We start from the raw sequence: 27104 nt of genomic DNA, 5'->3' as shown, positions 1-27104 counted from the left end.
TAACCAGTTAAGACCCGGACCATTATGCAGGTTAAGGACCTTGCCCCTTTTTGCGATTCGGCACTGCGTCGCTTTAATTGTGCGGCCATGCGACGTGGCTCCCAAACAAAATTGGCGTCCTTTTTTTCCCACAAATAGAGCTTTCTTTTGGTGGTATTTGATCACCTCTGCAGTTTTTATTTTTTGCGCTATAAACAAAAATAGAGCCACAGTTTAAAAAAAAATTCAATATTTTTTACTTTTTGCTATAGGAAAATATCCCCAAAAAAGATATAAAAAAACATATTTTTCCTCAGTTTAGGCCGATACGTATTCTTCTACATATTTTTGGGAAAAAAATCGCAATAAGCGTTTATTGATTGGTTTGCGCAAAATTTATAGCGTTTACAAAATAGGGGATAGTTTTATGGCATTTTTATTAGTAATTTTTTTTTACTAGTAATAGCGGCGATCAGCGATTTTTTTCGTGACTGTGACATGGCGGACACATCGGACACTTTTGACACATTTTTGGGACCTTTGTCATTTTCACAGCGAAAAGTGCTATAAAAATGCACCGATAATCTGTGAAAATGACAATTGCAGTACAGGGGTTAACCACTAGGGGGCGCTTCAGGCCTTGTACTCACGAGCAGACATGTCCGATTAAACCGGTCCGCAGACCGTTTTCATCGGACATGTCTGCCCGGGGACTTCTGTTCGATGGCTGTACACACCATCGAACAGAACTCTGCGCGTAAACAATACGCGGGGCGTGTCCGCGGTGTCGCCGCGTCGATGACGCGGTGTCGCCGCGCCAATGACGCGGCGACATGGGCGGGCCTGCCTTTTAAATGCTTCCACGCATGCGTCGAAGTCATTCGACGCATGCGAGGGATGGCGGGCGGCCGGACATGTACGGTAGGTCTGTACAGACGACCGTACATGTCGGGGGGACAGGTTTCCAGCGGACTGTTTTAAAGCAAATCCAGGAAACAGTTGTCCGCTGGAAACCTGTCCGATCCGCCCGAAAATGGTCCGCTCGTGCCTACACACGGCCAAACATGTCTGCTGAAACTGGTCCGCGGACCAGTTTCAGCAGACATGTTTGGTCGTGAGTACGGGGCCTCAGGGTTAAGTGTGCCCTAAGGGAGTGATACTTACTGTAGGGGGCGTGGCTGTAGGCGTGACATCACTGATGCCGCGGGCACGGTCACGGAGCTTCAGACCGGGTCGCGAGCACGCCGCCGGCAGCACGCTCGTGACCCCACGGCTGGACTCTTAAAGGCAATGTAAAGGTACGTGCCTGTGCCCAGCCGTGCCATTCTGCCGACGTATATCGGCATGAAGGAGTACTTAAGTGGTTAAACATACATTAAGGTTTATTTACTAAAGGCAAATCCACTTTGCACTGCATGTGCACTTGGAAGTGCAGTTGCTGTAGATCTGAGGGGGACATGCAAGAAAAAAACAGCATTTTTGCTTGCACATGATTGGATGATAAAAATCAGCAGAGCTTCCCCTAATTTCAGATCTTCAGCGACTGCACTTGCAGTGCACTTGTAGTGTTAAGTGGATTTGCCTAGTGAATCAACCCCATTGTCTCAGATAGTGGGTTGTAGTTTGCTTCCCATTACTATTGTGTGCCCTATTTTTGAGATCATCTGTTTTTTTCATCAGCCTATCACCCACAATCCAATGGCCAAATTAAATGAATGAACCAGATGTTTGAGCAATTTCTTCATCATCATGTATCTGCTTAACATGAAGATTGACCAAACCAGCTACTGTAGGCAGGGTTTGCCCACTACAGTAAGGTTTGTAACTGGTATTTTCTGCAGCTCTTTTAATAAGGAAAAAAGTTTGAAAAAAGTTTGAACTACTATATTTAGGAGTTAAAAAGGGAGAAATGTATGGTTAAATACACTAAAGGGAATTATAGTGGTGTTGTTGATGGTTTATTTATTGAATTCGTCATAAAAAATATTTATATACTGTGTTCCCATTTTAAAGCAATAGTTGAAATTATAAAAAATATAAAACTTACACAAGCTGGCACAGTCCACTTAGTATAGGGACTGGTTGGTAGTAATGGTATTACCATATATATGCAAAAGGGTGTCTAATTGGCTCACAGTAAGCATATTTGGTACATTTTGTAAAAATTATTAAACAAAACCAGTTCCCTTAAAATAAATCTCCATAGTAGTTATGATGGTTGGTAAATTCCAATCGATGTATGAGGTAGTGGGTGATGCAGTAGCAGTATGTATGTGGGGAGGCATCTTATTGGCTCAACGTGTTTCATGGCTACTGCCACTCTTCAGGAGCAGATATGAAGTAGAAGTAAAAAAAAAATAAAAAAATTACCAACCAATCCCAGTCATAACTACTATGGAGATTTATTTTAAGGGAACTGGTTTTGTTTAATAATTTTTACAAAATGTACCAAATATGCTTACTGTAAGCCAATTCGATGCCCTTTTGAATATATATGGTAATACCATTACTACCAACCAGTCCCTATACTAAGTGGACTGTGCCAGCTTATGTAAGTTTTATATTTTTTACCATGGAGACACGGTTCAATGAATTGGCCTCCTTCTCTTTTAGGCTGCGTACACACGATTGGTCATAACCGATGAAAACGGACTGAAGGACCGTTTCATCGGTTAACCGATGAAGCTGACTAATGGTCTGATGTGCCTACACACCATCGGTTAAAAAACCGACCATGTCAGAATGCGGTGCCGGGAAAAGCCTAACGTAAACGGCGTATCTGTACTGCGTAGGCGGGGCGTACGTTCATGAATTCGCGTATCTAGCTGATTTACATATTTCTAGACGTAAATCAGCGTACACGCCCCTAGCGGCCAGCGTAAATATGCAGTTATGATCCGGTGGCGTAAGAGACTTACGCCGGTCGGATCTAATAGAAATCTATGCGTAACTGATTCTATGAATCAGGCGCATAGATACGACGGCACAACTCAGAGATACGACAGAGTATCTGGAGATACGCCGTTGTATCTCCTTTGTGAATCTGGCCAGTGCCTTTTTCAAGGCACTGTATGCTAAAACAAGACCGATGTAACAAAATGTATTCTATCATCACAGCCTTATCCCTATTCAGGTCCAAAAATTGGAAGTTTCTATCCGGCAAGCAGACTCTGCTGTGCTTTCTATTAAGCTAACCTATAGTGCTCTGGGACTTTTTAGTAATGAATGTTTGTTTGTAAAATAGTATTCATTGCAGTAGACATTAAACAACAGTTTAAAAATTATAAACTTAAAAAAAAAAAACAAGTAAACTATATCATGTTTGTTCTTCTTAACTGCAAACATTTTCCCCTGAGGATTTAGAGCCCATTCACACCTAGGCGTTTTGTCGCCTGTAGTGTGACGCCCGCTGCCGCCCCGACACGCCAGAGGGATGAGTTAACATTGCCCTCTATGGAGATGGTTCACATCTCCACGCTGAACGCCTGTCGCCTGTCGCCTGCCGCCTGCCGCCTGAAAAAAAGTCCCGGACCTTTTTTTCAGGCGTCTTTCGGCGTTCGGCATAGGAGATGGCAACCATCTCCATAGGGGGACAATCTAGGGGCACATCTAGGCGGACAATTGCGGCGTTTTGTCGCCGCAAATTGCGGTACAAAACGCCGCTATTTGTCGCCGCAATTCGCGGGACAAAACGCAGCGATTTTGTCCGCCTAGATGTGAATGCAGCTTTAATTCAAAACTTTGGAGATAAAAAGCAGCATTACCCAATACTTCTCTGAAGTGAATGCGCTTATAGGATGTGGGGTTCTCTAATGCAACTAATTGTACAGATGTAACTGAATAGAAACATTAATGACTTTAGGATTTTAAGTATAGTTAAAGTGGAGGTTCACCCGAAAAAAAAATTTTAACATTAGATTGATGCTCATTTTGTCAAGGGTAATCGGGTAGTTTTTTTAAAATCGAAGCTGTACTTACCGTTTTAGAGAGCGATCTCCTCCGCCGCTTCCGGGTATGGGCTGCGGGACTGGGCGTTCCTATTTGATTGACAGGCTTCCGACAGGCTTCCGACCAAGGGCGATTGAAGGTTATTTTTTTTCTTTTTCCATTTGTGAATAATTGCTCCAACAGTTGTCGCCTTCTCACCAAGCTTCTTGCTGAGGGTCTTGTAGCCCATTGCACCCATCTACAATCTTGTTTCTGACGTACTTTGACCGCTCTTTGGTCTTAAAAAAGAAGTAGAGACAGGGGGGCAGATCCAAGTACAGCATCGACGCATGTATCTGCCGGGTGTAGCGTATCTAAGATACACTACGCCGCCGTAACTAATTTATTTTTTTCAAATCCACAAATAATCCGCTCCGTAAGTTACGGCAGCGTAGTGTATCTTTGGTGGCGTAATGGCACGGCATTCAAATCTCTGTGATGGGGGCGTGTTTTATGTAAATACGTTGTGACCCGACGTAAACAGCGTTTTTTTTAACTGCGCATGCGCCGTCCGTGGGGATATCCCAGTGCGCATGCTCGAAATTATCCCGGAACAAGCCAATGCTTCCCGACAATGACGTCATTCTACGCAAATCCCTATTCGCGAACGACTTACGCAAACGACGTAAAAAATTAAAATTTCGGAACGACGGCCATACTTAACATTGAGTATGCCTCATAACAGTAGATTTAACTATACGCCGGAAAAAGCCGAACGCAAATGACGTAAAAAAATGGTCAAAGGCGTTGCCCTCTCTGATGGAGCCTGTATATCCCTGGGTACCGGTCCTCATTACCAGGGTCACCCCTGCCATGGGTGAATGAGACGTCCCTACGTCTATTTCTATTGAGCTTTCCTGAATCTCCCTCTCCTTCTCCTCTCTTTCTCCCTTTCCCCTCCTCCTCTTCATGGTGAATGGGATGCCTTGTATATTTCATGTGCTTGATCACGTATTAGGATCTCCTGATGAAGCTATTAGCAAAACGCATAGTGACCCATTGGTGCTGGCATTGTGATCCCGTTGGCTGGCCTTCAGATAGAAGACTACTGTTATGACAGCCCACTTTATACTTCAAAGGCCACCCGTACGTACTGTGCTGTGACCCTGGGGCATACATGTACTTCTCTCCACAACAAAGCGCCTGACTATATGGTCTCTACTGAGCGGACATGCTACAAGTCCTAATTAATTTTGGATACCCTCGTGCATTGTTGCTTCTAAGCGAGAACTTGCCCCAGCTTTAAGTCCCCTATAGGACTATTCAGAATAGGGGTTCTTTTTCGTTTATCGATACCCTGGTATATCTCTTATATATTTTCTTTGGTTCTGGATTTGATTGTCTAATCCCTGACATCATGGAATTATCACCATAGATGCAAAAAGCTCGGATCATTGATGACCATTTTTGGTACCATTAAAAGTGATATTTAAGTAATCCCATAATATTTTGGCATACTCCCTGAATGCTCGGAGTTCTTTGGATGGATGCACCTACCGCGATGCATCAGATTATGAAACAATATCTATATATTATCAACAAATCCTGTTTGTCTCATCCTGAAGAAGCCCCACGGCAAAGCGCGTAGGCGACTTCAAAGGGTTTATCCACCACCCATGATTTTCTAATCCAGATGGTTTTATTTTGATTGTATTTATTCATTCTTTATTATACCATTGCTATTGTGTAAAAGTATTTTTCTATTTTTGTAATAAATAATATATTTTATATACTTCCGCTTGCCTCAAAGTCCGACCTTTACTCATTCCTTGGATTGGGTTTTTCTGTATTCTTTTAGTACCTCTCTTTTCCCACAGGGATTATAGTGGCAGCCTTAAAAGTCAGTTTTGCTATTTCTTACTTTTTTTGCTCGTTATTCTTGCCCATGATAGTGGGTTTGAATGGAAAAAGGAGATTCTGTGGACAGGTGTCTTTTATAAACATAACGAGTTGTTGTTAGGAGCACCTTCTTAAATTGACAGGACTAATCTGTGTACCACATGAGCACATACTGTAGCCAGTCTGTGGGAGCCAGAATTATTGTTGGTTGGTAGGGGATGTAAAACTTTCAAAATGAGTGCCTATGTTGTTTAAAATCCAGTATTACACTATCTCACCCTACTCTGCACACGCTCAGTTGCTCTTCATTTTTGTCATTGTGTCAAAAATCAGAGCCACTAGAGCAGTGGTTCTCAACCTTTCTAGTGCTGTGGCCCCTTGATAAAATTTCCCAAGTTGTGGGGACCCCTAATGGTAAAATTTCCTTGCCTTGAGTTGTCAGCACCCAAGGCAAGACAAGTAATTTGCGCCCGGGCCCCTAACCCATGGACATTTAGCGCTCGCTGAGTCCCTTCCACTCGTACAGTATTAAAACCCCTTATGGTCCTTTTTTAAGATATACCACTCCCTCTTTGTTATACTTTCTTTCCCTTTTCTCTCTCTATCCTAATTTCTTTTTTCCCCCTATCCCTCTCTTTAGCCGTCTTTCTTGTTCTTTCTCTTATTCTTCTCTCCCTTTTTCTTTGTTCCTCCCACTCTTTTCCTCTCCCTTCCACATATTCTCAATTTTCTTCCTGCTCTTACTCCTTGGTGGGGGGTGGGTGGAATGGGATGAGTGGCAGTGCTGGGGGGAGTTCTGATCAGCCAACTTGATCAAGGTCATCTGCTGATCTGAGAACTGTAGTGGGGACTTTTAATGGCAACTCTAATCAAAGGTAGTGTTACTCACTTTGTCTCCAGCTCTTTGGTGTCTCGCAGTACTGATACCTATGCCAAAATCAGGAGATGGGGTCTCCCCCAGCCCCTCCCACTTCATATTTCTCACCAGTCAGCTGACCTCTAGTCTCTGCCCCCCACCCATGTCGTGAACTGAATGGGCAGCTGCGAAAAGGCTGGGAGAGTGGTACAGGCTTCAGGAACAGCCCAAGATTTGGTGACCCCTGGCAAATTGTGATTTGACCCCCAGGTTGAGACCCACTGCACTAGAGGATCTGCTGACACCTTAAACATGTAATGCTGCTCAGGGGCTCTGGGCTTCAGCATAATTTCAGCTTTCAGATGCAAGGATCAGGAGCAATGCTGGCTGGAGGCAATTTCTTGAGGCATAATTATTAATGTAAAATGTATGTTCCTTGCTAAAGAACATAGGGCCAGATTCACGTAAAAGTGTGGCGGCATAACGTATCATAGATACGTTACACCGCCGCAAGTTTTCATCGCAAGTGCCTGATTCACCAAGCACTTGCGTGAAAACTTACGCCGGCGGCCTCCGGCGTAAACGCCCGCGTAATTCAAAGGGGCGTGTGCCATTTAAATTAGGCGCGCTCCCGCGCCGGACCTACTGCGCATGCTCCGTTTTGAAATTCCCGCCGTGCTTTGCACAAAGTGACGTCATTTTTTCGAATGGTGACGTGCGTAGCGTACTTTCGTATTCCCGGACGTCTTACGCAAGAAGAAAAAATGTTTAAATTTCGACGCGGGAACGACGGCCATACTTTATACAGTACATACGTGGGCTGTGTAAAGTTAGGGCAGCTAAAACGACGACTAACTTTGCGACGGGAAACTAGACTAGCAGCGACGTAGCGAACGCGAAAAACCATCGTGGATCGCCGTAACTACTAATTTGCATATCCGACGCTGGTTTACGACGCGAACTCCCCCCAGCGGCGGCCGCGGTATTGCATCCTAAGATCCGACAGTGTAAAACAATTACACCTGTCGGATCTTAGGGATATCTATGCGTAACTGATTCTATGAATCAGTCGCATAGATACTCTGAGAGATACGACGGAGTATCTGAGATACGACGGAGTATCTCTGCTGTGAATCTGGCCCATTATTTGTTATCAAGTTGTTATGGGTAAAGTTTGGCTTTAATATTGTTTTAGGGGTTTACTGTTCCATTCTATCTGTCATTTTTATTTGTTGTTTTAAAATTGGTTATTTTAACTTCTTTTGACTTGCTACCAGATGTAAACATTTGGTGCACATACTGTATTTTTACTTGTATGGTGTTTGAAAAAGAGAAAATATAATAATAACAATTTGAGTTTCTGCTTCAGGAGTCAGGTGGAATTGTTGGAAAATTGAAACCTGATACATAGGTACAAAAGCAAAAAAAAAAAAGCATTCAATTTTTCTTACTAAAGAAGTAACAGCTTTATTTCTCCCCATAACCTGTTGCTCATGTGTTTATATTTCTTTCTCTCTCTAACTCTGTCTGACACACTGTACAGCATTATTGGATTTAGAAATACAAGCATGGGATCTGGTATTTGAAATTCAACTATCTAAAAGTTTCAAAAGTACTGAAAGACAGAAAAGTGAATTATTGATGATTTTCTGTTATGGTCTCAGACACAATTATAGTACTTGTTTAGAGTACTGTTTAAAGTATTTAAAGTGGTACTAAAAGCAAAATAAAAACTGACATAAATGATGCAGTATGTGAGTAGCATTAACATAACAATCTTTGCTTTTCTGAATTCCCTAGTTTATCTTTTCAGTTCTTTTTTTTTTAACCTATTGATTCTGCTGAGTTTTTTCAACTCAGTTAGACCCGGTTCACACTGGGGCGACACGACAGCCGCCTGACATGTCGCATCCCATTCAATGCAATGGAACCGTTCTAATAGGAGCGATGCAAGTCGCTCCGACTTAGAAAAAGGTTCCTGTACGGGCGGCTCGGGGCGACCTGCATTGACTTCTATACAGAAGTCGTTTTGCAAATCGCCTCTGAAGTCGTCCTCAGGATGACTTGCAGAGTCGCCCTCGAAGTCGTGCCGCTGCTTTGTAAACCAACTCTAAGGCTCGATTCACACCTATGCATGTTGCTTTTGAGCATTTTTGCAGTGCTTTTTGCGGTGCATGCTGCGTTTTTCAACACCCGTTTTACTGCCATTTTACCGCCATTTGTGTTTTTTTTTTTTATTAATTTTTGTTTTTAGCCGGCAATTTTTTCTGTTTGTTTACATTTTCTTTAATAACCAGCTATAAATAGGTTATAAAAAAACGCGGTAAAAACACAGTACTTTCAACACACGTTTTACCGCCATTTTACCTCCATTTGTGTTTTTTTTTTATAAATTTTTGTTTTTTTAGCCGGCAATTTTTTCTGTTTGTTTACATTTTCTTTAATAACCAGCTATAAATAGGTTATACAAAAACGCGGTAAAAACACAGTACTTGCATTTTGGATGCAGGTCCATTGAAATCTATTACATGCAAAACGCTGCTTTTTGCGGGGAAAAAAGTCCCCGACCCTTTCCAAAAATGCAGAGGCACAAAAAAGCATTGATGTGAGCATGTTCCATAGGAAACCATGTTAAAAATGTCCCTGCATTTCTGCAAAATGCAAAAAAAAACGTATAAGTGTGAATGGAGCCTAAAAGTGGCAGTGGGTTGTGACAACCCATGTAATACTGACATTTGTGCTTGCAATAGTCAGCTTTAATTAATTTAGTTAAAGTGGATGTAAACCTCATTCATGAAATCTGACCTGGGCACATATATCTGTAGTGTTTACTTATCTCTCTCCAAAGCCGTAAGTCCCATGTCTTTCTGCTGTTCCGCGCCTCAGTTATCAGCATGATAACTGCTGACAAGTTCTCTGACACAGGAGATAAAAGCAGCTGGAAATTTGTGCCATGAGGGAACTTGGAGATAGATAAGCAGAGAGCTTGTCTTTTCACAGCTCTGCAAGTTTTAGTTCCTCTGCCAATTTGTGTGTGTGGGGGTGTGCCTTGTCTCCAATCAGCTGCCCAGACTCCCTTCTCACTGCTGAATGAGGAAGAAAAATTTCTAACACAATGTTCACTTTCTAAAGAGCCTAGAAAGCTGAAGACAACAGATATACATGTAAAACTTATGGAGGGAGATTGGTTTCATCTCTGTATACCATCTAAGGCTGTTCACTTCACTGGGTATATGTGAGGGTTTACATCCACTTTAAGTCATTTATCTCAAAAGCAAAAAAGAAAAACAGTTTCTTCAATTGCTTAAAAAGAAGTTGGATATGATGCACACACCTGGGTTCGGTAAGGCATCTCGGTTAGCTCACCTCTCCTTTGGCGTGGGTCTTTTCCTTTTCCTCCTCTCCCTTTTCTCCAGTCCTGCTTTTGCTCTAGCTTCGTATTCTTCTTTCCAGCTGCATGGGCTCTCTGTTCTAGACATGTGCAATTTGTTTCTTTACAAATTAGTTTTTGGTCATAATTCGGCATATTCGTTCATTTGAAAGCATCCGAATGAATAAAAGACTATTTGCCAAATTTTTTCGAAAACACATTTTCTAAAGAAACAAAAATTCAAAAGAATGAAAATCCATAAAAATCGAAAGAACGAAAGACATCTGGATAATTTCGTTTTTTCCGTATTTTCTATTATAATTAAATTATTAGGCCCCGTACACACAGTCGAACATGTCCGCTGAAACGGGTCCGCGGACCAGTTTCCGCGGACATGTCCGACCGTGTGTACGGCCTAGCGGACAGGTTTCCAGCGGACAAAAGTTTCTTAGCAAGCTAAGAATCTTGTCCGCTGGAAACATGTCCGTCGGACATGTCCGATGGTTAGTACACCTAATCGGACATGTCCGCTGGTTATGACGTGTAACCAGCGGCCCGTTTTCATCGGACATATCTCCTCGTGTGTACGGGGCCTCAAGCATTAATATAGTTTTTTTTAATTATTAGTATTTATTATTATTAATAATAATAATAATAATAATAAAAACTATAATATTAGTTACTAATTATTAAATTATAGGTATTGGAATTACCATTCAAGTTTGGCTAAGTTTTAGTGAACTTAACGGATACAAAAATGTATCCGAAGTTACAAATGATCAAAATAATGAATATCGTATCTATATGAATTGAATGTAACAAATTTGAATGCATTCAAAGTTACAAATTATCTAAATAACGAATGCCGATCATAATGAATGATTCAATAAACGGGAGAAAAAAATAAATAAAAAGAAAACGAAAAAAAAGAGTTTTTTGGCAGTACACATGTCTACTCTCTTCTCTCTTTTTTCCTACCTACATGGCCAGAAGGTTCTGTTGTCTCTGGCAGCTCACCTTGTGGGTGTCACCTGAGGTGGCATTGGGCCCACTCTTGGGCCCACTCTCTAGCCTTCTTCTGTGATTCCCTGTAACAACTTGGTTGTCCCTTTTCATCTTCCCGCACAGTAATGCCTATTTTGCTCAGAGCATTACTCCTATAAAATTCTACCGATCAAGACTACGGTTATAAGGGCAGTGTATGGTTACTATCCATAGTTAGTTAGGTTGAAAAAGTCCATCTAGTTCAACCAATTAAAGATATATATATATATATATATATATATATATATATATATATATATATATATATATATACATATATACACACATACACACAAACCTATACCCACAGTTGATCCAGAGGAAGACGAAAAACCCCAGCAAAGCATGATCCAATTTGGCAATCGGATTTTCCCTGGATCAACTTTACCTATAAATGTCAGTATCCAGTTATATTATGTACATTTAGGAAAAAATCTAGTCCTTTTTTAAAGCAATCTACTGAGTCCCAACTAGGACGCCTTGAAAATACTGCTATATTTTGCAATACAATATTTGAACAAGAAAAAGTAGCTGGATTTAGGTTTTCATGTTTTCATCAATTATGTAAAGTCCATCTCAATCTATTAGTCAATCTAACACTATCGTGCCCAGACTGTGCTACTGTCCAAGGTTGAGCTTGTTGCTCCTCCATAGATAAGGAGTCAACCTAACGACTTTGCCTCTGGAAGATTTACCCCCCCTCTTCATGACTAGGCCATTTTTTTGCGATACAGCACTAAGTTACTTTAACTGACATTTGCACGGTCTTGCGATGCTGTACTCAAATAAAATGTATGTCCTTTTTTTCCCACCATAGAGCTTTCTTTTGGTGGTATTTGATCACCTCTGTGGTTTTTATTTTTTGCGCTATAAACAAAAGAGGGACAATTTCGATTTGTTTGCTTTCTGCTATAAAACACATCAAAAAATTAAAATCAAACTTTTTCATCAATTTAGGCCAATATGTATTCTGCTACATATTTTTGGTAAAAAAAATTCCCAATAAGCGTATATTGATACGTTAGTGCAAAAGTCTACCCCCATACAGTTAAAACACATACAGGGAACACACATTTAACCCCTTGATCGCCCCCTAGTGTTAACTCCTTCCCTACCAGTGACATTTACACAGTAATCAGTGCATTTTTATAGCTCTGATCATTGTATAAATGTCATTGCCCAAAAATGTGTCAAAAGTGTCCAATCTGTCTGCCGCAATGTCGCAGTACTGCTAAAAATCACAGGTCACTGCCAATACTAGTAAAAAATAAAAATGCCATAAAAATGCCATAAATCTTTCCTATAGTTTGTAGACGCTATAACTTTTGTGCAAACCAATCAATATACGCCTATTGCTTTTTTTTTTACCAAAAATTTGTAGAATATATTGGCCTAAACTGATGAAGAAGTTTGTTTTAAAAAAAAAAATTGGGAATTTTTATTATAGCAAAAAGTAAAAAATATATATTTTTTCAAAATTGACGCTTTTTTTTTTTGTTTATAGCGCAAAAAATAAAAACCGCAGAAGTGATCAAATACCACCAAAATAAAGCTCTATTTGTGGGGGCATGACCATGCAATTGTCAGTTAAAGCGACGCAATGCCAAATTGTAAAAAGGGTTCTGGTCAGGAAGGGGGAAAAATCTTCCGGGGCTGAAGTGGTTAAATAACAAAAAATGTGTACAGTGCACAGTTCTAGACTGTCTCCCAGGGGCATACCCGCATGTCATATCACTGATATCTTTCCTCTTTGGATATGGTGTCCAGCTGAGCTATTTGATACCCCATCAGCATACAGGAGTTCAGTGTTGGTTATTCTCCTCTGTATCTTGGATCTTTTTGATATGGTCCCCTGCTTGATGTCATATATGACGTCCATCCTGCTCAGCAATCCTTTAATCCTATGTGAATAGAATCTGCTGATTGTTGTTCTGCAGTCCTTTGGAATGTCCTATATTTTGGATATTTTTGATCTAAAAACTTTTTGACCACTGGACCTTCACAGATGAGGCCAAGTCCACTATTAGTGAGACTTGTTCTCTTTCTCTTTATTTCTTCTTTGAACCTTTACTGTATCATGACAAAGCCTAATAGTGAAACGTGTTGATGCACAAGGGCTCACTGTACAAATTGTATAATTTTATATGATTTTTATCATTTTTGAAAATTTTCGACTATACCATGTACTTTTTTCAATAAATTGTTATTTTTCTAACCTCCACATTGTTTTCTATAACATGAAAATAAATATGATGAATGATCAGACACTCTCAATGATTAAACGAAGAATGAAAAAATCAATATAAACGTGATAAACCAATTAAAGTCCATAAGAGTGAAATGACATCCCATATAGTCCTAAGAAATAATGGAAACTCCAATCTCCAAGTGATGAGGAAAATTACAGCAACCCGAAATGTGATGATAGGGAAACACCTCCACCTTAATGATACACTGCCTCTTACCAGCTGGTATTGATCTCTTATCACAGGAGATCAAAAGCGTGTAAGCTAGTTAGATGTCCAACAAGAAAGGCATCAATAAGATACAGCCTCAATCAATGTGTAATGCAGGATGCGCCATGAAAGAGAGAGGGAGCTCGCATAGCATAAAATCCAACGTAAATGTATTCAAATGTATAAAAATGCGCACTTACAATATGTCAAATGCAATGTGCATATTTAAGATCGAGCCGGCCGGCTCCTCGATCCGCCTGCCCGTATCTTCCGGGGGCAGCTGAGCGCGGTGACGTCAGAACGTCGCTTAGCATTCATCATATTTATTTTCATGTTATATATATTCACTTTTGGGTATTCACCTGTTTGGCACAGCTACATATTTGTCACTTATATATGTATTTAATCTGATTAGCGCAGCTTGTTTTTCCTTTTTTGCATTTGTGTAGTATAACACTTTTAGTTGCTTGCTTGATATCCACTAAATAAGCGCAATTTTCTTTTTCACATTGTTTTCTATGCCTCTAAAGTCCGGCCCAATGGTGACTCTCTGAGCACTGTTTTTCTTGTTTCTCCTCCTAAATTTACGGATGTGGCAATGTGAGTGCTTTCCTTTTGTATTTCTCAACAAATAATTTACATTTTTGTGCAGATAAATAAATGTGCATTTATTTATTTATTTTTGTGTGGAGCCTGAAAAGCATTACACCAGTTATAACAGATCGCTGGTGCCATCCAGATCTTCTGCCGACCTGTCAGTGTATCTGTGTACCCGTACATCCCATATGGGCAAGCAGATACACTGACAGTAAAAATCAACAAACTACCATGGCGCTCCACAGCATCATGGTAGTTCATTGAGAACTACAAGCTGATAGCCGCAAAGGATGTTGGGACTTGTAGTTCATTCATACACTTAGCTCTGTGTATGAATAACATAGCCATGTGGGTGGACCCCTGCACAGCTAGTATGGGGAACTTCTCCCCGTACTGCTGTCACGGCGGGTGATCAGGCACCAGCTGCAGCATTGTGTGTCTTTGGCTCCATTTCAGGGCCGAATTCAGGCAAAAATTCAGCCCTGGTTCATCCCTAAAATGGAGAACAGGGACGCACCAGACCCCTGCTGCAAGATGCATGTGGCTTAGATGTGAACTCATTACCCAGCAATACATTGTTTGTATATGACGTCATATGACGTCCAGCAGGATAACATGCCGGCACGCACCTGTGGGGGCATGCAGTGCAGCGATCGGGAAAGCGGCGAGTGCGGCGTTTCGGTCTGACACACCACATGTCCGATCATGGTAAGAAGCCTCTGACAGAGGCTTCTTACCACGTGATCAGCTGTGACCAATCACAGCTTATCAATGCGCAAACCAGGAAGTGCCGGTAAATGTCATTCCTCGGTTTGTGTTGACAGGGAGAGCCGATCAGTGGCTCTCCCTGTCAGAGGGGGGTCTGTGCTGATAATCAGCACATTGATTATCAGCACAGCCCCCATCAATTGTACCCATAAGCTGCCAATCAGTGCCCAGTCAGTACCCCCTCATAACCCCCTATCAGTGCCCATCACAGTGCAAATCAGTGCCCACCATAGTGTCAATCGGTGCTGTCCATCAGTGCCATCTATTAGTGTCCATCAATGCCACCTGTCAGTGCCAATCAGTGTCACCTGTCAGTACCAATCAGTGCTGCTGGTTGGTGCCAATTAGTGCCGCCTGTCAGTGCCACCTATCACTGCCTATCAGTGCTGCCTGTCAGCTCCTGCTGCATATCAGTGACACCTATCGGTGCCCATCAGTGCTGCATATCAGTGCCCATCAATTCTACATATCTGTGCCTCCTCACCAGTGCCCATCAGTGCCACCTTATCAGTGCCAACTCATCGGTGCCCATTGGTGCCAATTGATGCCGCCTCATCAGTGCCCATCAGTGCCGACACATTAGTACCCGTCAGTGATGGAGAAAACAACATTTTATAACAGAAACTAAGAAAAACTTTTTTTTTTTTTAAATGTCAGTCTTTTTTAGTTTGTTTAGCAAAAAAAAAAAAACGCAGAAGTGATCAAATACCACCAAAAGAAAGCTCTATTTGTGGGAAGAAAGTTATAAAAATGTAGTTTGGGTACAGCGTTGCATGACTGCGGAATTGTCATTCAAAGTGCGACAGCGCTAAAAGCTGAAAATTGTCTTGGGCAGGAAGGGGTGAAAGTGCCTGGTATTGAAGTGGTTAAGGCTACATTTCCATGGGCGGTGATTGGATAATAGTTTGTTTTGTTTTTTTGGAGCTAAATATTGCCTCTGGACAGAGCAACACTGTGCTATAGCTGCATATAAACTGACTGAACAGTTTGTGTGCGTGACGAGAAATGCTGAATCTGGCTACTGCCTACTTTTCAGGGTTGGTAGGAGGTTCTATTCGCATGTAGCTAGTCAGATAATCGGTTGCATATAAACAGCGGCAGCAATGGTCATGGACTTGACACACGACCGGTTTTCCTGGCAGGAAAGCTGTCAGGAGAGCATTTGGCTGGGAATCCCGGCCGTGTGTATGCTCCCTAGCAGTTTTCCCGTCAGGAAAACAGCCGGGAATCCCAACGAGGAAATAGAGAACCTGCTTTCTATTTTCCAGTTGGGTTTTCCGGCAGAGTGTTTCCTGCCGAGAAAACCGGTCGTCTGTATGCTTATCTGCAGGTTAGAAAAACCGCATATGCTCGATAATGCACGGTAGCATACAACAATAGTGTGGGGTGTAGCAAGATGGCGGTGACGGAATCGAATGTGACGAGACACCGGCTCGTCGGAGTCGATGACGTCACTGCGTTCTTGCCATTCAAAAGAACGTTGTGTTTTTGTGTGGCCGTGTGTATACACGGCTTTTCAGGGCAAGCCTACCAAGAATCCCTTTGGGAAAACCAACGTTTTTTCCCCGCCGGGATTCTTGGTCGTGTGTACAGGGCTTTAGAGTTTCTGCTGACAGCCACTACTGTTCATGCATAGTGGGGGGAGAGTTACTAAAACTGGAATTTACAAATTCAAGGGCAGCTCTACATAGAAACTTGTCAGGCCTCGTACACACCATCGAACATGTCCGATGAAAACGGTCCGCGGACCGTTTTCATTGGACATGTCCGCTCGGAGATTTCGGTCTGATGGCTGTACACACCATCAAACCGAAATCCCCGCGGACAGACAGCGCGGTGACGTGGCGGTGACGTTGACGCCTCCACGTCACCAAACCAGGAAGTAAAATACTTCCACGCATGCGTCAAATCCATTCGACGCATGCGGGAGATATCTGTCCGCTGGTTAGGTGTACTAACCAGCGGACATGTCGGACGGACGGGTTTCCAGCCGACAAGTTTTAAAGCATGCTTTAAAACTTGTCTGCTGGAAAAACCTGTCTGCTAGGCTGTACACACGGTCGGATCAGTCCGCTGAAACTGGTCCGCGGACCAGTTTCAGCAGACATGTTCGATCGTGTGTACAGGGCCTCAGTTTCCAGGTTTTATTGTCAAATCCTAAATGAACAAGCTGTAGTTAAAAACTGGTTAGCATGCACAGCTGCACCAGATTACTCGAGTTTTAGTAACTCTCTCCCAATGTGTGTACTTGCACCATTTAGGACAGCCAGTAAGAATCTTTTGATTCTTGCCCATGACGACCCCTGGGTGATCCATTGTGGTTGTGTTCAGATTGGGAGTCTAATTCATAATAGACGTTTAGACGTCTTCAAACTGCTGATGGTATTATCCATTTTTACTCACCAAGTCAGTGCATGCTCTTCTATCTCTAAAGTTTTGTAAGTCTGAAACAGAAGACGGTCTCAGCGGTCTTTTAATATGTTTACTGAGGCATTCATTTCAGTAAACTTTTTATTGTAACTAGGGAGAATTGCGGTGATACATTTATTAAGCAGCATGTTAAGAATACTTATTTTTAATTGAGTTCATTCATAATTAAGCTTTAATCACTGTTTTCATGGCAGTATAGGGTATTTTAACTAACATATTTGTTTACCTAATCCTTTTAGTGCCAGAAGGGCTTATAAACCCCACCGCTCCAGAAGGGGCAGCTCTATTCCATGCAGAGAGTCTCTGCCAGCACTTCGAATGCCTCAAACTTTGTGGAGAGGAGGGAGAAGATGAAAAGCAGATCATGCAAAGTCTCAATGTGGTCCTGCTGTCACTTGATGAAGACAGTTAAGTATTATGCAAATCTCCCTGAACATTTGAGCTTTAGTATGCTTGATTGTACCTTCACATCCCTCTGACAGTATGTTTGCAGATCCCTTATGTAATGTAAGTTTTTATCATTATCACAAAAGTAATGTTAATTAAAAAAAACGTGTGACCCAGAAATATTCCACTTAAGTTCGATTTTTACAGCCAGTGCAAATAGTAAAATGAGATATTAGAACTTTATAAATGATTGTAGCAACAATCTAATTTAGCTGTTAGTGGACAAAATTGTAAAGTAAGAGCCACCAATTCATCACAGATCTGACAATTTGTTGTTTTACTCATCAATGAAAGGTATAGGCAGTCCAGGTCATAAATGGTAACAGGCTCAAAGTCAAACTATATACAGATTTCCAGTAAAAGGTTTTTCTCTCTGGTGTAACCATAAAGTGGTGGGAAAGTAGCAATAGGTCTTCAACCTAATTAAAGTTCCTTTGACCAGGAGCCTCAACAATTCATCACAGGCTACATCAGGCAACACCGACACTGTGAAGCCTCGTACACACGACCGAGGAACTCGACGGACGAAACACATCGTTTTCCTCGTCGATTTCCTTGTTAGGCTGTTAAGGAACTCGACAAGGCAAGTTTCTCCATTCCCGTAGAGGAAATAGAGAACTTGCTCTCTTTTTGGCTTGTCGAGTTTCTCGACGGTTTCCTCGACGAAAATGTACACACGACCGGTTTCTTCGGCAACAAAAATATCTCCCAGCAAGTTTCTTGCTGGTTTTTGCTGAGAAACTTGGTCGTGTGTACGAGGCCTGACTGTTATTTTACCCACATCAATGGTCTTGATCCCTGACAAAACCTGTGTAATAAGAATGTTCCAATGCCCCCCCCCCTTCATGCAGGTTCTCTATTTCCCCGCCAGGATTTCCGGCTGTTTTCATGATGGGAAAACTGCGAGGAAGCATACACACGTCCGGTTTTCCCAGCCAAAAGCTCTCCTGCCAGTTTTCCTGACGGAAAAACAAGTCGTGTGTACGAGGCTTTAAGCTAGATCTTTTAGAGCCTCCAGGAATCCAAATATGTAATTTCTTTACATATTTAAGTAATATGAATGATTAATCCAAAACTCCATTACCAATCATCTGCCCACTCATAGATGCTGGCTCACTCGGCACTTCCTCATCCACTTAGAACATAAGAAGAGAGATGAAGTCTCATTTTGAAGTAAAAAACACTATTGCAGATGTATTATTGCATTTGAAGCACAGGTTAACCACCTGAACCAGAAAGTGCTATGAATTAGCTCACTGTTTGAGTGAAATATGTTTGAAGGCATTAAAGTATCGACTGTGTGCTTAGTCTTATAGTTACCATACATATGGAATCACCTCCACCAGTGAAGAGTCAGTCCAGTCAATAGTGATAATTCAGTTTTGTTAGCTGCTAGATAATGAAACCATCTTACGTCTCTTGCCTCTCTGTTGTTAAGATCTCTGTTCTGAGTACTTGGTCTTGTTATACTATGGAGAAAGAAATAAAAGAGCAGGCCCACAATGAACAGCAAAAACTCCCAGGTGGACATTAAGGCAGTATCTGTTGCAGTTTTTAAGAAGCCAAAAGTTTTATCTCGGCCCACCAGGCTCCAACTATAACTAAAATATACCGTATTTATCGGCGTATAACACGCCCCCCAACTTTAAGAGGGAAGTTTCAGGAAAAACCTTTTGACAGCCCCCTGCGTATAACACGCAGGCACAGTTTACCCTTTATTTTCAGGGTAAAAAAGTGAGTGTTATACGCCAATAAATACAGTAATTTTTGGGTGGACTGACCTTTTAAGAGAAGATCCAACTATATTGAGATAATTGTAGGCACATATTCATTAGTACGAGTGTCCACATTCATGACCGATGAATCCACACTTTTTGGAAAACTAAGAATATGGCAAAATATATTAGAATATATAAGAATATTCAGGTAATCAATTAATGTTTTACTTGACAATGATGTTTTGGATATCACACAAGAAGTGCCACTCTTTACATCTGCTACTGTCTTATCTGTTCATTTATTTTTCTAAGGCCGGCCATACATGTAGCAAATTTCTTGTGTGCAGCCACAGGTTACAGGAAATAAATTTGCTCAATTCCCACATCAACACAGACAGTGTTGATGGGGGAATCCCTCCTGTCGGGCCATTGTCTTCTCCCAGCACAGGTGTCAAGGGCAGGGGAAGCCATCCCCACGGGAAAAGACAGTAATAATCACTGGTAAAACCCAGCATGCTGTTTGTACCCAAGGTGATCAATTGATCAACTTGGTAAATTCAGCCTGCCCGTACATGGTTCTAGTCTCGGCTGGTTCCTGCTAAACCGGCCGAGATTAGAACCATGTATGGCCTGCCTTACATTCCTGTTGTTGTAAGGTACTATCAATGTTTTACTATTCACCTGAAATTTAGTAGATAACTTTACTGTTAGTATATAGGCAGCCTTTGTTGAAAAATGTTTCGTTACACTTAAGCAGACTGAAAATTTGGTCCCAATTTTTTTAGATATTTTTTTTTTTTTTTTACATTTTAAGAAAGGTTGTTTTTTTAATTCAGCATTATTCAACCAAAATAAAAAACATTGTACAAATTAAGTGCAATATGTTTGTTCGCTTGAGTTAAAATGATTGAAAAAAGGTTTTAAGTTCGTGTCCAGGGATGCACATCTGTCTTTAACTACAGGTAATCCATCCATGTGCCGTGACAGCCTTAGACAGGGTAAGCCTGTCATTGATTTTTACAGGCTTCGAGAAGCTGAAAGGCCCTCACCTGTCGAATTTCAAATGACTTTGGGCCCTCTGATTGCTTTAGTAAACACTGAAGTGAGTTGACTTTTTGTCCTTTAGCAAAGTTGCAGTGCATACCACATAGCATGAACAATACACTGAGTGGTTTCGATCAATGAGAGAATACACAACCCACCCTGTGAAATGTATCCACACTACAAGACTTCAGCAAAAAGAAAGCTGGGGATTGGCAGCAGCAGATACAACACTTTATTGCGAGCATGAATACAATCAAGAATGTGACTTGGCCAATGACTGTGTTGCATGAGTGAATTATTCTTTCTGAAGATGTCTGAATACTGGTGTTGCTGAACACTGAGATCCTTCGGTGTGTGTTTTCAGTTATGTATTTACGATCCTGTCAGTTATGGCTGCCTGTAGGGTAAGTTCCTTAATTTGTCCTACTGAAACAATATATATGAGTGTCATTAATCAAGTTCGTTGAGCTTACATATTGCACATTCCAAGTATTTTACTTCACTGCAGAGTTTTACCTGGTGCTTTTCTGTTACAACTGAAAAAAGGATTCCAGTTTCTTCTTACTTTTAAGTAAGTCTGGTTGGCTACGGTATTTACATTAACAGTTCCAGTGAAATGATAGCATTGGTATACAAGCATTGCACAGCACACCCAAGCCTTATGCCACGTACACACGATCGGACATTCCGACAACAAAACCGTGGATTTTTTTCCGACACATGTTGGCTCAAAGTTGTGTTGCATACACACGGCCACACAAATGTTGTCAGAAATTCCGAACGTCAAGAACGCGGTGAGGTACAACGCATACGACAAGCTGAGAAAAATGACGCGCAATAGCCAGTGCAGCTCTTCTGCTTGATTCTGAGCATGCGTGGAATTTTGTGCGTCGGAATTGTGTACACACGATCGGAATTTATGACAACAAAATTTGAGAACCAGCTCTCAAATTTTTGTTGTCGGAAATTCCAACAGTAAATGTCTGATGGAGCCTACACACGGTCGAAATTTACAACAACAAGCTCCCATCGAACATTTGTTGTCGGTAATTCCAATCGTGTGTACGTGGCATAACAGTTACAACAAAACATTTCTAAGGCCTTGTACACACGACCGAACATGTCCGCGGAAACTGGTCCATCGGACCAGTTTCCGCGGACATGTCCGACCGTGTGTAGGGCCGACCGGACAGTTTTCCGGCCTAGCAGACAGGTTTCCAGCAGACAAAAGTTTCTTAGCATGCTAAGAAACTTGTCCGTTGGAAGCCTGTCCGTCGGACATGTCCGCTGGCCCGAAATCCCGCGCATGCGTCGAAGTGATTCGACGCATGCGTGGAAGCATTTTACTTCCTGGTTTGCGGACGTGGCGGCGTCTCAACGTCACCGCCATGTCACCGCGGTGTCTGTTCGCGGGGATTTCGGTTTGATGGTGTGTACAGCCATCAGACCAAAATCTCCCAGCGGACATGTCCGATGAAAACGGTCCACGGACCGTTATCATCGGACGTGTTCGATGGTCTGTACGAGGCCTAAGTTTTAGCAGGCTGAAACAAAATGCAATTTTTATAGCATTAAAGAAGAATTATATCCCCCACCTTTGCAATCTCCTCTGCTGCTTTTTTCAGGTCGCCCATCATCCACAGGTGCATAGAAGTTACATATTTTCTGGCAACTAGGCTCTATTCTTGGTATCTTATATAGTGCTACCCCTGTAGGGGCTGCTGGATAGGATGGGTCCTCTGCTCTTTGCCTTGACCTTCTTAGGAACATCGGCCTCTCAGCGACACCAGGTTGAGTGTACAAACATACAATATCACAGGAATTCACTGACAGTAATATTTGGTACCCAATAGTAGTGCTATATCAATGAAAACAGGCACCAAACCAGGTAGAATAGACAATTAATATATTGTCATCCAATGTGGTTGGTAACAAGGCAAGCATAAAATGAATTAACAATGGTAATAACACAATTTAGTATACAAAGTGATTAACAGTAAGGACTAGGCAAAAGATGACATTTGGCATCCATATCAGCAAATACAGTAGCAAGGACACCTCAAATACAGCAGTGAGCAGTGATAAAGTTGTGATAGAACTATACTGCAAGAGCGCATTAATAGCGACGATGCTAGTCCTATAACAACTGGGTATACATTGTCCAAAGGAAAAAAAGGAGGGTAGCAGAGGTGGCAGGGGAACAAAGAGGGTTTGGCAAATAATTATTATGGGAGGTGCAATTCTTGAAGATGTTCTTCTTCCCAATATCATTGAGGCCCTTTAGGAGCATCGGTGCTCTTGAAGACAGTCCCAATAAACCTGTATGCAGTATAGGTACAGTATAGGTATGGTATATTTTTGACACAGGTGCAGTGCAGGTAAAGGTTCCGTAAACGGTTGGTATTGTTACAGTCTAGGCTTCAAATAAGTGTATCATGGAGTGCAGTAGGGGTGCAGTATGTATTGAGTACATTTGGTGTCCTGCTCTCAGTGTTTCAGTCCCTGCTAGCACTATCAGCAATGGGCGAATAGCCCTCACCAGTCCCCAGGATGCTGCAGTGACCTCTCACTGTAGAAGGGGGAATCCACCAATGATCAGAAGTGGGAAGCAGAGGGTGAGTGGGCCCTCCAATCTCCCTGTGGCAGCAGTGCAGGTGCTTTGATGTTGTGAGGTGCTGTGCTGCCCCCAGTCCCATGCTTGGATCTCTGCTGGTATGGTCTCCCACTGGCAGGCAAATATACAGACAGAGGTGGGATATGTAGTGTAATGAGTTTATTCGTCCAACTCCCAGGATTCTCAGCGCTCGGCATAGAAGTCTATAGACTTGCTTGACTTTAGCTCTCCTCCTGCTAGCCCAAGGAGATTGTTTCAGCATAACATTAGTATCTCAGTAGAGGGAGAAAAGAATAAAAGCCATTGTGGTTGATCTACTAAAATTTGATTAGCAAATCAACCCCAATTTCCCCTTCTCCATATTGCTGTAGCCCAGCATCGGGCTACACGTACAGATGCCGGGATCGAGACAAATTGCAAATTGCACTGCACATGTACATACAGCGTACACATATATATATATATATATATATATATATATATATATATATATATATATATATATATATATATATATATATATATATATATATATATATATATATATTGTATGTTGTGCTTTTTTAAGGTCATATTTACCCGCACAGTAAATTATATTGAATTCTTTTTATAATGAAGATATTTTTAAATACAAGACAATCTATATGACATAGTCTGTCATATGAAACTTATTCACGGAGACGTATGATCATACAAAATAGCTAATTTATTGGTAGACAAAATATGAATATTTACATGAAATTAAAATACCAGTTGCGTTACATTAACGACTTGAAAATCAATAAAATACCCCCAAAATGGGCATGCAGTACCTTTGATTTGTGTCATGGTAAGTTCTCAAGATAACTTTATGTAAATGACAATGAAACAAAAGCGTCTATTTCACATGCCCAACCGTTACTGTACTGCAGGTAAGTAAATGGTTAACAATGTGAAATATATTGGACGTTTGTTTTGTCAATAAAATTGGAACTATGTAAAAATAGAAATATAATTAAAACTGTACTCTTTAAGGAAAAATTACCAGTTATTGATTATGAGAACAAACCATCACTACAGGATATTCAATACTTCAATCTTTCAACATTTCTAGGGAACAACAATAGATTTGAGATAAAATCAAAAAATGACATAGTTACCAATTCCCAAGATGGCTATTTCCTATTGGCAAGTGACCAGAGCTAAAATCGTTGCAGTCTTCATGCATAGTGCAAGTGTGCCCCCTCCCCATCGGAGTCAGTCCTCCCTGCATCATACTTCAGTCATTGCTTCATTCCTGCTCTCATGGGGCGCTCCTATTGATGGGGTCGTCCTTGGGGTCTTACTTCATTCTTTCATTTCTCCTTCCCTCTTCTTTTTTTTTTAAGATCTCCTACTCTCTAATTTTATATCGATCAAAACAATAGGACCATAAAGATCATACTCAGTTCTGCCCCTCTGACAACTGTCCTTAAAGCGGGAGTTCACCCATTTATAAAAAAAAAAAATTCTCCCCTTAGCTTCCTGCTCGTTCGGTCTAGGGGAATCGGGTATTTGTATTAAAATATGAGCAGTACTTACCCGTTTTCGAGCTGCATCTTCTTCCGTTGCTTCCGGGTATGGGTCTTCGGGAGCGGGCGTTCCTTCTTGATTGACAGCCTTCCGAGAGGCTTCCGACGGTCGCATCCATCGCGTCACTCGTAGCCGAAAGAAGCCGAACGTCGGTGCGGCTCTATACTGCGCCTGCGCACCGACGTTCGGCTTCTTTCGGAAAATCGTGACGCGATGGATGCGACCGTCGGAAGCCTCTCGGAAGACTGTCAATCAAGAAGGAACGCCCATTCCCGCAGCCCATACCCGGAAGCGACGGAGAGGATGCATCTCGTAAACGGGTAAGTACTGCACATATTTTAAAACAAATAGCCGATTCCCCTAGTAAAAACGAGCAGGAATCTAAGGGGGAAAAGTGCCCTCTAAGGGTGAACCCCCGCTTTAACTCATAGGCCTGTGGCACATATGGGCGTTCCTGTCAAGACGTGTCTGGTTTCTATTGGCTGACAGCTTAATAATAATTAACTTGTTCTCTGGGCTTGGAGAACCTCGAGTAATATCACTTCCAGCCACTAGGTGTCTCACCTTTATTTTGAGATAATCCATTTGTTAATATTTATATTTTTGGGGAAACTATCTATCTATATATATATATATATATATATATATATATATATATATATATATATATATATATATGTATACATCGATATATCTATATATACCTATACACATACACATTCTGGCAATTCTATATTTCATAAAATACAGTTAGTATACTGTTGATTTAGATATAATATGTTCCTATATTCCTTTATAAACATTTTTTCCCAAAACAGTCTTTTCAATCAATGCATAGGTTACATCTCTCAATCAAATGCAAAATAATTATTAACGTGGATACATGAATTATTTTGATATGTGTTTGATGGATACGTGTTACAGTTAATTCACATTTTTATAATCACAACGTGATTCCTTTCATAATGTTGGTTAGCTTCTTCAATGTACTTCTATTTATACAACAAATTTCTCATATAATTCTTTCTTCGAACAAAGTTCTAACTTAACGGATATATCTCCCTTGGTCCTAAGATGTCATTGATAATCTATACATTACCTCTCATTTATTTCATATCAACATATATTCTTTGACTACCCTGTGTATTAATACTTATACATTGGTTTGTGAAGTTTGGACATTAACCAGTTCCCGACCCCCGCATGTACATATACGTCCACAATATGGCACGTACAGGCACATGGGCGTACATGTACGTCCTTGCCTATTAGCGGGTGGGGGGTCCGATCGGGACCCCCCCCACTACATGCGGAGGTCGGGTCCGCTCGGGGAGCGATCCGGGACCACGGCGCGGCTATTTGTTTATAGCCGCTCCGTCGCGATCGCTCCCCGGAGCTGAAGAACGGGGAGAGCCGTATGTAAACACGGCTTCCCCGTGCTTCACTATGGCGGCGCATCGATCGCGTCATTCCCTTTATAGGGAAGACACGATCGATGACGTCATTCCTACAGCCACACCCCCCTACAGTTGTAAACACATACTAGGTGCACCCTAACTCCTACAGCGCCACCTGTGGTTAACTCCCAAACTGCAACTGTCATTTTCACAATAAAGAATGCAATTTAAATGCATTTTTTGCTGTGAAAATGACAATGGTCCCAAAAATGTGTCAAAATTGTCCGAAGTGTCCGCCATAATGTCGCAGTCACGAAAAAAATTGCTGATCGCCGCCATTAGTAGTAAAAAAAAAAAAATTAATAAAAATGCAATAAAACTATCCCCTATTTTGTAAACACTATAAATTTTGCGCAAACCAATCGATAAACGCTTATTGCGATTTTTTTTACTAAAAATAGGTAGAAGAATACGTATCGGCCTAAACTGAGGAAAAAAAATGTTTTTATATATGTTTTTGGGGGATATTTATTACAGCAAAAAGTAAAAAATATTGCATTTTTTTCAAAATTGTCGCTCTATTTTTGTTTATAGCGCAAAAACTAAAAACCGCAGATGTGATCAAATACCACCAAAAGAAAGCTCTATTTGTGGGGGGAAAAAGGACGCCAATTTTGTTTGGGAGCCACGTCGCACGACCGCGCAATTGTCTGTTAAAGCGACGCAGTCCCGAACTGTAAAAACACCTTGGGTCTTTAGGCTGCATATTGGTCCGGGGCTTAACTGGTTAAACTGCCTCTTAATTAAGACAGGATACTAAGACCAGCTGTGTAAACAATTCATTCTCGGGGACCTTTGCTGGCCCATAAGCCATTGTTTTTAGGACAGCTAAAGTCAACGTTCTTGTCCATGAAAACTACTCCACAATGGGGATATCTTCCCACTTGAAATTAGTTTAAACATCTTGTTTGGTGAGAAAGCCATTTCATTGTTCTGTGATGAGAGCT

The 27104-nt window shown here is 41.4% G+C and overlaps 1 protein-coding gene across 2 annotated transcripts in view; it reads left to right on the top strand.

Moving 5' to 3' along the window:
* The window catches only part of LOC120909074 (rap1 GTPase-GDP dissociation stimulator 1-like), a 250748-nt gene that overhangs the window by 123186 nt on the left and 100458 nt on the right, over window positions 1-27104 (top strand). For both annotated transcript variants that reach the window (XM_040320718.1, XM_040320717.1), the window contains exon 2: window positions 17566-17733. In XM_040320718.1, coding sequence (XP_040176652.1) covers window positions 17566-17733 — 168 coding nt within the window. The remainder of the gene's footprint in view (window positions 1-17565; window positions 17734-27104) is intronic.

The sequence above is a fragment of the Rana temporaria genome, chromosome 8 (assembly GCF_905171775.1).
Source record: "Rana temporaria chromosome 8, aRanTem1.1, whole genome shotgun sequence".
Classification (NCBI taxonomy): Eukaryota; Metazoa; Chordata; class Amphibia; order Anura; family Ranidae; genus Rana; species Rana temporaria.
This window is presented reverse-complemented; position numbering and strand designations above follow the sequence as displayed.